A 13,729-nucleotide genomic window follows, 5' to 3' on the forward strand; every position below is an offset into this window, starting at 1 on the left:
GGCCGCGCGCTTCGCTTGTCTTGCTCGGTCGGGGTTGGGGTTGGGGCGATGCCGCGACTTGTCTTGCCTCGACCGGAGCTGACTGTTTTGTTTTTCTTGCTAGGGTTAGTCGTCCGAAGAGGAAGAAGACGGGATCGAGGACTTTTGTAGGAACTGGGCGATGTCTGCGTTGGACCCAGACCCGGATTCGAACGTCAGACAGACTAGGAGTGCAGTTCATGTTCATCCCGGTGCAACCGAAAATCTTATTGTAATTTTCAGCTGTTCTGTTCTGCCAAGCCCAACTGAAATATAAATATTCGAATTCGTCTCAGTCCATTAATTCTTCATCACCTAAGCCTGAGAGAGAGATTTGCATAGTCATGAATCTCATCAGAAACTAACGAATAGGCTCCAGCTGTCCAACAAATTTGCATAGCGCTCTTCCTTCAGAGATTTGGTCCTTGCGCTGCTGGAGAATGTTAGACGTGACTGAAGGTTTGCTATGCCGAATCTCGTGATCCTTAACAGCATTTATTCCATTTATTCCAGTGAAGCAGGTTGTCCGCAGCGACACAATACTGTTGACTATCATCATGAAGTCCTGGACAATGTTAATTAGCACGTCCAGTATCCTGGAGTACAGGTGGTACCGGAGATCCGAAGCTTGCACCGGGTGGCTCGCTCGCCCGCCGGTGCTGCGATGAACTTGAGCTAGCACCGAGCTGAGTTGGTGTATGTATGTTCCGGATGAAGAGGAGAGGCGGTCGGTCCATCAACTGCAGATGCTGCGTTTCCTGCTTGAGGCTTGCGCCCATAATATCGTTTCCTTATCATGAAATTCTGCAGCCAAAGTTCTACGGCTCATTTGTGGCAGTGAAGTAATAAGCTTATTATTCAGTTTTAAAATAAATTTTCACAAGAGTGAAATCTTTTGTTTTGAAAAGGCAAAAGATATGGAAGATGATTACATAATTCTTTTCGGTTGTGAGGCTGGAGCTCCCCCATTTAGATAATTTGGGATTCGAATCCACTTCCGGAGACTGAAAAATAGCGAATAAAAACCTATGGAAGACCACTTTGTGAAAACAATTAGTAGTTGGTTAGGAAAACTTCTATCATACGGGGATTACCTAATTCTTATCAATTACTCCCTCCGTTCCATTCTATAGGGCGGTCCTAGCTGGCGCTCGCGCGCCAGGATCGTAATGCGCGATCGGTTTCCGACAGCTAATAGGTAGCTTTCAGACAGTGCATGTCTCCCCTTTCATGTAATTAATGTTAATAATCAATACATGCAAGTTAACATGACAATAAGTAGAAGACATGCATGGGATGGACCACCTTTTCTTCTCTCTCCTCGCGTCACGTGCATTCCTAATTAGCATGGCTAATCACCGCATGCAAATTTAGGATCACGTGCATTCCTAATTAGCATGGCTAATCACCGCATGCAAATTTAGGATCACCCGTCAAATATATGTAGCAGAAACTATTGTTTAAAATGATTTAACTTTCAAACGACAACTCCAAATTAAGATCTGCTTTCACCAATAAATTCGTCTCGACGAGATCTTTCAAAATAGCACCCATGTTAATATGTTTCGACAAACTTTTTTTCGGGCTAAAAGTTATCAACCCTCTTTGTTTAAAATAATCAACCCCTCCGTACTTAAGTGATCAACGGTGAATGTATAAAATTATCAACCTGGTGCAGACTATTGAGGGAAAGTTCTGCATGCATGCATAAATAGACGAATCTGCTGATGTCAGCGGAATCTTTTCAAAATTTGTAAATTCAAAACGTTTTAACTTTCAAATGACAACTCCAAATTAAGATTCGCTTTCACCAATAAATCCGTCTCGACGAGATCTTCAAAACTAGCACACATGTTGATATATTTCGAGAAACTTTTTTTCGGGCTAAAAGTTACCAACCCTCTCTATCTGAATAATCAACCTCTCCGTACTTGAGTGATCAACGGTAAATGTATAAAATTATCAACCTGGTGCAGGCTATTTAGAAAAAAGTTCTGCATGCATGCATAAAATAGACGAATTTGCTGATGTCAGCGGAATCTTTTCCAAATTTGAAAATTCAAAACGTTTTAACTTTCAAACGACAACTCCAAATTAAGATCTGCTTTCACCAATAAATTCGTCTCGACGAGATCTTCAAAACTAACACCCATGTTGATATGTTTCGACAAACTTTTTTTCGGGCTAAAAGTTATCAACCCTCTTTGTTTAAAATAATCAACGCTGAATGTATAAAATTATCAACCTGGTGTGGACTATTGAGAGAAAGTTCTGCATGAATGCACAAATAGACGAATCTGCTGATGTCAGCGGAATCTTTTCTAAATTTGAAAATTCAAAACATTTTAACTTTCAAACGACAACTCCAAATTAAGATTCGGTTTCACCAATAAATCCGTCTCGACGAGATCTTCAAAACTAGCACCCATGTTGATATGTTTCGAGAAACTTTTTTTCGGGCTAAAAGTTATCAACCCTCTGTGTCTGAATAATCAACCCCTCCGTACTTGAGTGATCAACGGTAAATGTATAAAATTATCAACCTGGTGTAGGCTATTTAGAAAAAGTTCTCCATGCATGCACAAATAGACGAATCTGCTGATGTCAGCGGAATCTTTTCCAAATTTGAAAATTCAAAACGTTTTAACTTTCAAACGACAACTCCAAATTAAGATCCGCTTTTACCAATAAATTCGTCTCGACGAGATCTTCAAAACTAGCACCCATGTTGATATGTTTCGACAAATTTTTTTTGGGCTAAAAGTTATCGACCCTCTTTGTTTAAAATAATCGACCCCTCCGTATTTAAGTGATCAACGGTGAATGTATAAAATTATCAACCCAAAGTTAATTTTATTTTAAATATTTTAGCGAATCTTTTTTAGTTTAGAAAGCTATCAACCCGGTGTCCTGTTATTTATCCACAGTAAATATAAATAACTATCAACCCTAAAAATCTAACTTCATTTCGAATATTTTGGTGACTTTTTTTAGTTTATAAGTTATGAACTCGGTGCCCCGTTATTTATCAATGGTAATTATAAATAACTACCAACCCTAAAAACTATTTCATTTAGAATATTTTAGCGAATATTTTTTATTTTACAGGCTATCAACCCAGTGCCTCGTTATTTATCAACGATAAATAATAACCCTAAAAGTATTTCATTTAGAATATTTTAGCGACTCTGTTTTAGTTTAGAAGCTATCAACCCGGTGATCCGCTATTTATCAATGGTAAATATAAATAAATATCAACCCTAAAAATTTAATTTAATTTAAAATATGTAGCAACTCTTTTTTTGTTTACAAGTTATCAACCCGGTGCCCCGTTATTTATCAACGGTAAATATAAAATACCTAGCAACCCTAAAAAGTAATTTTTATTTAGAATATTTTAGCAACTTTTGTTAGCTTACAACTTAAAACATTACTTAATTTGAGTAGCAAGTGGTAGTTCATTTGAGTTGCAAGTGGATCTTCCCACCCGTTATTTCCCCCCTTAAAAACCACTGACCCAAAAAAGGGAATTGTAAAATTAATCTAAAAAAACATGAATTACCGTACGAAATAACAACATAAAGGGAATTGAAAAAAAAAGAGAATTGTAAAAAGGGAATTGCAAATAAAGAGAATTGAAAGTATGCGTCGTGCTGGAAAAAAAAGAGGGAGATGCTCTGTGCATGCATGCAGCAACTTGCTGAAAAGTTGGCTCATTAAATGCAAAACCATGAGATACTTTATGCATGGATGCAGTGTGAATGCTCTTAGATGTATGCAACTTGCAAGTGGGAACGTGAGCTGTTAGTGTGAACACAAAGCTACATGTGAACGTAATTAAACGCTACGAGACAAAAAGGAATTGATTTCGCGCATGACGCGAGCGCTGCCGCGCCAAGGAAAGTGATCGCTCCAACGATCGATTGCCAGGGAGGGGATGTGCATTCTATAGTGCCTATAGTTTTTTGGCACGGAAATTAGCGCAAGAGTATTCTTTACATAAGACCCCCTGGCTTAATGATTTGAGATCGGAATAAAACGAGGGAAATCGATAACTTCCTAAATTAACATAACAAATCCCACAAATTTCTCTGGTTGACTCTCCATATTTGTGCAAATACTACTATTAAGGAAAGAAAAAGCAATACTTCCTAAATCTAAGGAATCGTTGGGGTCATGCATTAGGAATCTCAATTAATTGTTTCCCTTTTGTATGGATTTCTTTTCATGCATGTCGTGTGGGAACTGACCGGTAGAGTGGGTAATTGAAAAAAAGCCAAGATACAACCTTATATTATAAAACAAATGCCAAAAATCTATAGGCATTATAAAAATGAACGGAGGGAGTATGTCCTAACAAGTCTAATGTTTATGTTATCATTCTTTAAAATAACTAAAAGGTACGAAAGAGATTAGACAACTTCAGATCCCGCTTCTTTTGGCAAAGTGACGGCCTCAAAAAGAAGTATAGATTAACTAAAAAGAACATGGTTTGTAGACGTAAGGAACCAGGAGGGTTAGGTGTTGAGGTCTTAGAGTTGAAGAATAAATATTTTACTCATCAAGTGGCTGTTTAAGCTTTGAATGAGGAGGTGTTTGGCAAGAGCTTTTATCCAACAAATACCTCCACTCCAAAACCTTGTCTCGGGTTTTAGCTAAACCAACTGACTCGCCTTTCTGGAAAAGCCTCATGAATGTCAAAAGTGATTTCTTTTGTCGACGCTCCTTTGAATTTGGTAATGGGATGAACACGAGGTTCTGGGAAGATGTTTGGTTACGGGATAAGCCTCTTGCTGAACAATACACCTTCCTGTGAAATATTGTAAATCGGAAGAATGATACTTTAGCAAATGTTTTCTCCACAATCCCTCTAAACATAGGTTTTAGAAGGGCTTTGCCCGGTAACAAGAGAGAAAGATGCTTGCATTTAGTTTAATGACTCATGCATGTTCCTTTATCGATACAAGAGGATGTCTTTCAATGGAATCTAACTACAAACGGAAATTTCACTGTCAAATTAATGTATCTTGATATGATTAATGATGTATCTCGATATGATTAATGATCACACTGATTTCCTTCGCAAATATATTTGAAAAATAAAAGTGCCACTTAAGATTAGGATTTTTATTTGGTTTCTCTACAAAAATTCATATTTACGTAAGATAATTTAGCTAAACGTAATTGGAATGGAAGTAAGAAACGTTTTTTTTTATGGTCAAGATGAAACAATACAACATTTATTTATTACATGTCCTTCTACTGAAGTCCTTTGGCGCACTGCTCACATCACTTCTAATATTGACCCTCCCACAATTATCACAAATCATTTTGGTAATAGGTTGCTTGGGGTAACAAAGAAAGACACAACCCCCAATTAGAGTGGGAGCATGTGCATTATTATGGGAGATTTGGCATGTTCAAAATGATTCTATCTTTAACGGAAAGATTTTCCCATTATTTTTACAGGTTATACCTATGGCTACCCACTAGATTCATACGTGCATATGTGAAATCCTTTATTTTGCAGGTGAAGTACACTACAATCCCGGTGAATATATATCTTAAATGGAGATGGCAAATATAGTGAAGACAAAGAGGGGAACAAACATGAAGACCTCTAAGTCGGTGAAGACAAAGAAGCTGAAACATCTCTGCCAAAACAATAATGAGAGGAATGGCACACAAATCATATTTGTGTGTATCCCTTAATTATTTGTTTGCCTACAATTGTTATAAGTGAAATATGCATCAGGTGATGACATAAATCTGAATGGTCATCGCACGATATTAAATATTTTATTATTTGTTACTCTTTTATACTCCAAAAATCCTAATATTCATCGCATGAAACATTATATTTTATACTAAAAATTTATACTTATTCATATTTAAAAAAATATAACCGTAACTAACTACATAATAATGTCACTAAATATTCATTGTTTTATTTGTTATACATGCCAAACATCTATAATTTATAAGTACATTATGATGTGATAAACGTAAATTATAATTTATAGCAATGGTTGTGCATTTTAAACTTAATGTGATAAATGGCCTCTTGAAGATCTTTAAGTAAATCATTTTAAAGTGGAGTAAAACAAAACAGGGAAAAATCACACGAGTCAGTGGAGTATTATCTTTGTATTTGTCTGAAGTATTTTTTTTTAAAGTGTGTATAATTTGCGGAAATTCAATTCGGCTCCCGGGTGCATATGCTCCCTATACCAAAAAATTATATTTTGAGTTGTCGAAAATTTTGACAAAAAATTCTACATGTACTTGCTTTTCAGATTTTCCTCGTGGTCAAATGTAAGTTACATGTTGCAGCGGGGATTCAGTTATTCGACAACGTGCATGGGCTCTTTACCGTGGACTGGAGTCAAGCACAAATCTTCAAATTTGATGACATCGCTGCATGTTTCTCGTTATAGACGGTGTCATGGTCTATCGATGCGAGTGTGTAGCTTAAGGAAACGTTAATTAATTTGATGACAATCGTGAGGGGCCTATACATGTACCCCCTCCGTTTAAAATAAGCCGTGCAGCTTTATCTAGATGCGAATATATCTATTTGTAAGACGTTTGATTTTTTTTCATTAAGTCTGAATTACTTCCTAGCAGTCCGATTTACCTCGTGATCCGTGCTAGTATAACAGCTGTAATTTGTAAATAGGTTGCAACTGAAATTCTCTCATTTTTTGATCGCAAAAAAGTAATCTCTCGTTTTTCGCATGTGCTCGAGGTATTTGTACCCCTAGCCGCAGAACTGCCCACACAAACTGAACCGAATAATTCACGCTGCCCATCTATGGCATCGCACATGTAGCATAAGTCGGGATGTAAGTGGCAGCGGTATCAAATGGGACCACATACGCCGCCCGCTAAAAATAGATCAAACGACGTATATGGACATCCGCAAAACTTATGTGGCGTATGTGGCCGAGCCACCAACGCCAGCGGCGCCAGCGGCTGCTCGTACACCGCCTGTCACCGAGCTTGCGCCGACGCTCTCCTCCCGCGCGTCCTACGGTTCCTGCCGAGCCCGATCCCGAGCACGCGCCGGCGCGCCTCCTCTGGCCTCCGGCCGCCGCCGCCGCCCGACAGCCCGCCACCGCCGACGAGCAGGCACCCAGGCCGGTCCTCCTCCCGCTCTGGCTTTCCTCCCGCCCTTCTCCTCTCCCGCTAGCCGAGGCAAAGCAGGGGACGTCGGGAAGATGCAACAGCTCATGCCGAGAAGATGCAGGAGCTCGGCCGCCGCCCCACGGCCCGCCACGGCCGGCCAGAGAGCTCCCAGCACGGTGTGGTGCAGAGAGTACCCGATTGCTTTTTTATTGTTTAGTTTAGGGGCCTTTCTGGAAAAGTGTGGACCTCTCTGTTTTCGCCTAGGAACGCGTCTGCTTTCGCCTTCGCGGAACAAAAAGCAATAGTACTTCGTGTCGCGGCTTTGGCGGCCCCAATGACTCGCACGAAACCAGGAAACTAAATAAATGGCTGCCACAAAATCCGTGAAATTAGTATATGGCTGAAGCGGCGTATGCCATTTATCCAGCGGACGGACCATTTACGTCCTGAGCAGAAAGTGGGCAAAGCTAGTGAGTATTTCTCGTTCTTTTTTTACCGGAAGAAACATGATCACGTAGCAGTACGTGAAATCACTCCTGCCTCGCAGCTGCAGCGCGGTCCCCCGCGGCGAGACAGCGACGCGGCCGCACGGAGCGACGCCGGTGGTCCTCCGGCAGTCCCGCCGGCCGGCGAGCCCGTGCGCGGCCGTCACCGTCACACTCGCTCGTACCACCGCGTTGCGTACGTCGAGCCACTCCACCGCACGGCCGTCCATCCGCCCACATCCGACGGCGCAGGCCGTCCCGCCCGTGACCCATGCCGTTCGAATTAAAGGCCGGCCGGCGGGCGGGGCCCGTGCGCGAGCGAGCAGACAGCGTCACAGGGGCTCTGATTGAAACGAAAGGTCCCCCCCGTTCGCACATGCACCCCTAAAGTCCTTTCTATTCCCCTCGCTCTCCACTCATTATCGTCCGGTGACTAAATCTGCTCGTAGGCCCGGCCGGGGATCTCCGCTTTGCGGAAAGGTCCAGATTTGGTTTTCAGACGAGTTTTAGAGAATATGCGGCAGCTTCCCCAAAAGACGCCGAATCGAGTGTTTGAGGGACATGTTTTGTTCGTGCCACATTGGGGGACGTCACTCTCTAGCTGCGTCCTCGTCATCCTCTTCGTCGCCGTCGTCATTCTCCACCCACTCCTCGCCCTCCTCCTCCTCTTCCTCCTCCTCACCACCGGTGCCCGCGAATTTGAGCGGGCCCCTGCGGCCAGTGAACGGGGAGCCGTCCGCACTGAGGCCTGGCTCGGACTGGGCGCTTGGTCGTACGCCGGGGAGTAGAACACGACGTTTGGGTTAAAGCTGCCATGCGGCATCGTATACTTGTACCGCGGTGAGAAGTTTGACGTCACGCACCCGGGAGTGGCGGCATAGGGGCCGTCGTTGTAGAACCCGGATATCGACGGAGACAACACTCCCGGAATGTACACCGACACCGACGTACTCCATGGGCTCGCGTTGTTGGCTGTGATACACGCGGCCAGCGCGTGCTGCTGCGCGCGCGCCGCCGCCGTCTTCTTCTCCAGCTGCACCGCCCTCCGTCCCTTCCGCTCCGCACTCGATACCTTGCGACGCAGACAGTCCAGCCTTCCTGCTTCTTCTTCGCAGCCGGCGCCTTCCGCGGCTTCGTGAAGGGCGCCTTCGGCCCTTTCATCTCATTGCCCGGCGGCTTGGTGGCCGCTTTCTTGACCATTTTTTTGGGGCCTGTCGGCGGCGCCATGGATTGGGAGAGGGTAGCGGCGACGAGAGGGACAAAATAGCAACGATAGGAGGGAGAAATGAATCACCGGGATAGACAGTAAAATCTATTAGGAGGAAAAAAATACGCGGCGGGAGAAGCACGATGTGACGGGACAGAGGGTGAATTACCGGCGGATCCAAATCCCTTTGAGACGCGGCTGGAACGCTCTTACTCATCATTTTTCAAACACAAACCAGCAACCAGCGACATCGTGGCTCGTACAGGAAATGCTTTTTTATAATGAGTAGTACATCCGTACGTTTGCCCGTATTAACAAAACAGTCCACGCAGGAACCCAACAAGCGACCCCTTCCCTCCCTGTCGCCCGCCTCCCATTCTCACTATCTCCTCTTCCCGAGAAGAAGAAGAAGCAGCGGACGAACCGAGGAGGCCCCTGCCGCAGATTTCGATCCGCTTCCCCTCACGAGCACGCCCTGTAGCTCGCTAGCGACCTCACCGGCGCCCGGATCCGGCGACCCCGGCGGCGGAGGCCCCAGATCCGGGCAGTGGTGCTCTGCTTCGGCCATACAGTGCGAGGTAGGTGGGTAGTGGGCTAGCTGCCGCCGACGACATTGTCGCTTCACTTTCTTCCCTGCACGAGCTTTGGTTTGGGTCTGTTGGGGGTTTGGTTCGCGCTCGCCGGGTCCAGATTCAGCTGCATTTGCCCGGATTCCAGCCATTATTTACTCAACTCCATTCACTCCTCTAGCTGCATCTAGAGCTAGATCTTCTCCTGCTTCCGCCCTCCAGCTCCTGCTGCACCTTGCGCTAATCTCTCTCGCATTTAAGTGCTAGATTACCAAGGCTCTGCGCTGGCCATGGCGGCGGAGTAGCTCGGCCGCCGGCGCACCGGACCAAGATGTGGAAGCAGTTCCTCAGCAAGCTGCCCCGCACCAAGTCCACGGGCGCGGGGCGGGGGGACGACGGCTTCGACTCGGGCCAGTGCAGCGCCAACAATGCCATACAGCGCGCCACCAGCGTCCCCTCCGGCGGCGGCGGGGGCGGGCGCTCGGCGTCCGCCATCAAGCGCATGTCCTCCGCAGTCTTCCCCTCCAGCGTCGTCGCGGGCATCGAGCCGCTGGTGGCCTTCAAGGACGTGCCCAGCTCCGAGCGGCAGAGCCTCTTCGTCAGCAAGCTGGGCCTCTGCTGCGCGGTCTTCGACTTCACGGACCCGTCCAAGAGCTCCGCCGAGAAGGACATCAAGCGGCAGGCGCTGCTGGATCTGATAGACTTCGTCGACACCAACACCGGCCGCTTCTCGGAGGCCGTCATCGCGGCCTGCGCCAGGACGCTCGCCGTCAACCTCTTCCGGGTCTTCCCGCCCAGCTACAGGTCCGGCTCCGGCTCCTCCTCCGCCGGCGGCGGGGAGGGCGACGAGGACGAGCCGACGTTCGACCCCGCGTGGTGCCACCTGCAGCTCGTCTACGAGCTGCTGCTCAAGTTCGTCGGCTCCAACTCGCTCGACGCCAAGCTCGGGAAGAAGTACTTCGACCACTCCTTCATCGTCCGCCTCCTCAACCTGCTCGACTCCGAGGACCCCAGGGAGCGGGACGCCCTGAAGACCATCCTGCACAGGATCTACGGCAAGTTCATGGTGCACCGCCCCTTCATCCGCAAGGCCGTCAGCAACATCTTCTACCACTTCGTCTTCGAGACGCAGCGCCACAACGGGGTCGCCGAGCTGCTCGAGGTCTTCGGCAGCGTCATCAGCGGCTTCGCGCTGCCGCTCAAGGAGGAGCACAAGATCTTCCTGTGGAAAGTCCTGATCCCGCTGCACAAGCCCAAATCGGTCGGCGTGTATCTCCAGCAGCTGACCTATTGCGTGACGCAGTTTCTGGAGAAGGATCCCAAGCTCGCCGGCTCGATAGTTCTTGGTATTCTGAGATATTGGCCTGTAACAAATAGCCAGAAGGAAGTCATGTTTCTCAGCGAGATTGAAGAGATCCTAGAAGCTACCAGCATGGTGGAGTTCCAGAAATGCATGGTTCCGTTGTTCCGGAGGATCGCTCATTGCATAAACAGCTCCCACTTCCAGGTAACTTTTGCCCCAATACTGATTCTTAGTTCTTCAGTTTTCGTGTTGACACTACGCATTTTCACCATTTAACAAAAGAATTCAACATGCCATGTGAAGGTAGATGCAATCTAACAAACATTGATCCATAAATTCTGCTGCACACTTGTTCTCCCACTTGAACTAGGCACTTGATCCTCAGATTGAACTTATTGTGCTGAGATCTGAAGAAGTTAACGTCATTCAGTGGTTCATCATAACAAAATAAGATACTCTAGCTGCCACTAGCTAGGGTCCCAGCAGCTATGCTGTTTTTGGCCTCTTCATTATTGGCCCTTTCCATGCGTCTAATGTTTGTAGATTACAATATGTGCGCATGGCAACTGAACAACACAGATGTCTGAAGATCTGAAGTTAATCTGGACAGATAAACACCAAACTAGCCCATCATATAACCTAGTCATGCTTTGGGTTCTGTATAATGGTGGATAACAAACTTGTTGGCCAGCATTAAGCACTGAAATGAGTGACAAACAAATCTGTCTGATAGTTTTTTTGTGGGCTCGCATGTGCTCTAAATTTTCTATTACAACGGTTGTTGGCTTAATAAGATACTTTCTCCAGGTTGCTGAAAGAGCACTCTTCATGTGGAACAATGATCACATCATCAGCCTGATAGCACAGAATCGCCAAGCGATCATGCCCATCATCGTGCCAGCATTACAACATAACAGTCAGACCCACTGGAACCATGCGGTCCTTAACCTGACCGCCAACGTGATGAAGGTGTTCTCTGATGTGGACGACGAACTGTGCTCGGAGTGCCTAACCAAGTACAAGGAGGACGAAGAGAACCAGGCGTCGTTGGAGGAGAAGCGAAGGTCGACATGGGCGAGACTAGAGTCAGCTGCAGCACTCCAGCCAGTGACCGGCCACACAGCCGTCCTGGTAGGCTGACAACCGTCGGCGAATTTGATCGCCACCCTTATTTAGTGTACGTTCAGTCGGTGGAGGTGCCAAACGGTGTTCTTCCCCTCTTCGGTGAAGCGCCCGCCCCAAAGCGAGCAACTTCCAGGGTTGTCATTTTGCTTTTTCTTTGTAAGTTGTAACTATTTCCACTCTGTCTACTACGATCTAGAGGCAAGCGTACCTGTATGAGCGAGCGCTGAGTGCTGAGACTCCTTACGTGTAAGTTTGCCTGTTTATTTATGAACATTGTCCTAGAGCTAAATCCAATGTTGGTGAACCAGGTGACACTTGATCTCTCATCAAACAGTTTGGTGGGGCCAATACCTAAGGAGATTGGTTAATTGGAAAATCAGGAATTACTAAGTTAGAGACAGAATGGTCTTAGTGGAAGCATTCCCTGAAGCTACTAAAAATTCTTCAACTCCCCGGATGCAAGTTCAAGGCACCATTGCTTGGTCAATTGGTGGTCTCAAAAGTTTGAAAAGAGCTAAATTATTTTTCTAATTAGATGAAAAGGGCGAAGCCCCTGCTCTTTTACCTGAATGAAACACCATTCCAGTCGTTTTACATCTTAGTTTTTCATCGCTAGTGAGAGTAGGATATTGCAGCCCAAAAGATTTTTGGAAACTCAGCTGTGCTCTTGGCAAGAGATGCAAAACTCTCCGACAGCAACTGGTAAGCAATAGGCACTCCCAAAGTCCATCATCCCAGAACTCCGGTCAATGAAGAAGTCGTGAAATTCCTTGGAGCGATGCATCTCCTTAATAGTCAGCCTAGAGCTCGCCCTGAAGATGATGGAGCGCCGCATCTCCTTCATATGAGAGAGGTTTGATTTCTAATAAAATGAGTGGAAGAGCTGCTCGGTCAAAGACGGTAATTCAAATCTGCGGCACAATCCAACAGTTTTGACAATTCAGAGCACCAAACTTAGCAACTGCCCAATCGAAGAAAAGTGGAGTGACAATAACTGTTTCTAGAGCTAAATTCTCTGAGCAAATATGGGTGTTAGCGAATTAGGCCGTTAGCATGTTGATAAACCTTGTACACCACGATCCTTGTTGGTAAGGATTGATGGTTAGAAATAGTATCGAGGTATTAGTTATGTAACAAACTTGATGTAAATCCTTTGATGTTGTTGGTTAAACCTTCTATATAACACGCAGAGTGTGCCCCGATGAGGGTACGACACCTTCCACCTATTTTCACATGGATCAGAGGCTAATTCACATCTAGAAACCATAGGTTGATTCCACCTTCCAAAACCTGCCAATGACTTCCTCGTCATCTTCCCCCTTTGAGGGTTCTCCCTTCAGCTCCGGTGTCACCGAGAAGCTTGGAAAGGGGAACTTTGTTCTCTGGCAAGCACATGTGCTGGCAGCAATCAGGGGCACACGTCTCACGGGCTACCTCGACGGTTCGACCCTTCTAAGAGCATCTCCAGCCGCGTCCCCCAAAGCGTCCCCCAAAGGGATTTGGGCGCGCCGGACCAAAAATGCGTTCCAGCCGCGTCCCCCAAAGCCCATTTTTGTCTGGCGCGTCCCGATACGGTGTCCAGTGCCCCGAGCCCGTCCCCGTCCCACAGGGGACGCACCGGGGACGCCGGACACAACGAAAAGCGAGGCGGGGAGTGGCAGGGCCGACCCGTCAGCGGCATAATTAATTTTAACCTAACCGTCGCCTACCTCGCGACGGAAGTTATTGGCGCGCAGCGACGGTGCAGTTCCCGCAGCGACGGTGCAGTTCCCACAGAGGGCGCAGCGACGCGTCTAGTAGCGCCTAGCTCTGCGTGCCGGTGTTAATGAGCGCCACCGCTCATCCGCCTCCCTCCGGCCTATAAAAAGGGGCGCCTCTCATCGTCCCTCTCACA

General features: G+C 46.3%; 1 protein-coding gene across 1 annotated transcript; it reads left to right on the forward strand.

The window, feature by feature from the left end:
• Nucleotides 1-9,167: 9,167 nt before the first annotated feature.
• Nucleotides 9,168-12,124, forward strand: LOC127327490 (serine/threonine protein phosphatase 2A 57 kDa regulatory subunit B' kappa isoform). The gene is made up of 3 exons (XM_051354262.2): nucleotides 9,168-9,416; nucleotides 9,669-10,914; nucleotides 11,518-12,124. The coding sequence occupies exons 2-3, from the start codon at nucleotides 9,739-9,741 to the stop codon at nucleotides 11,848-11,850; spliced, it is 1,509 nt and encodes a 502-aa protein (XP_051210222.1). The 5' UTR covers nucleotides 9,168-9,416; nucleotides 9,669-9,738; the 3' UTR covers nucleotides 11,851-12,124.
• Nucleotides 12,125-13,729: the final 1,605 nt, after the last annotated feature.

This window comes from Lolium perenne, chromosome 1 (genome assembly GCF_019359855.2).
Source record: "Lolium perenne isolate Kyuss_39 chromosome 1, Kyuss_2.0, whole genome shotgun sequence".
Classification (NCBI taxonomy): Eukaryota; Viridiplantae; Streptophyta; class Magnoliopsida; order Poales; family Poaceae; genus Lolium; species Lolium perenne.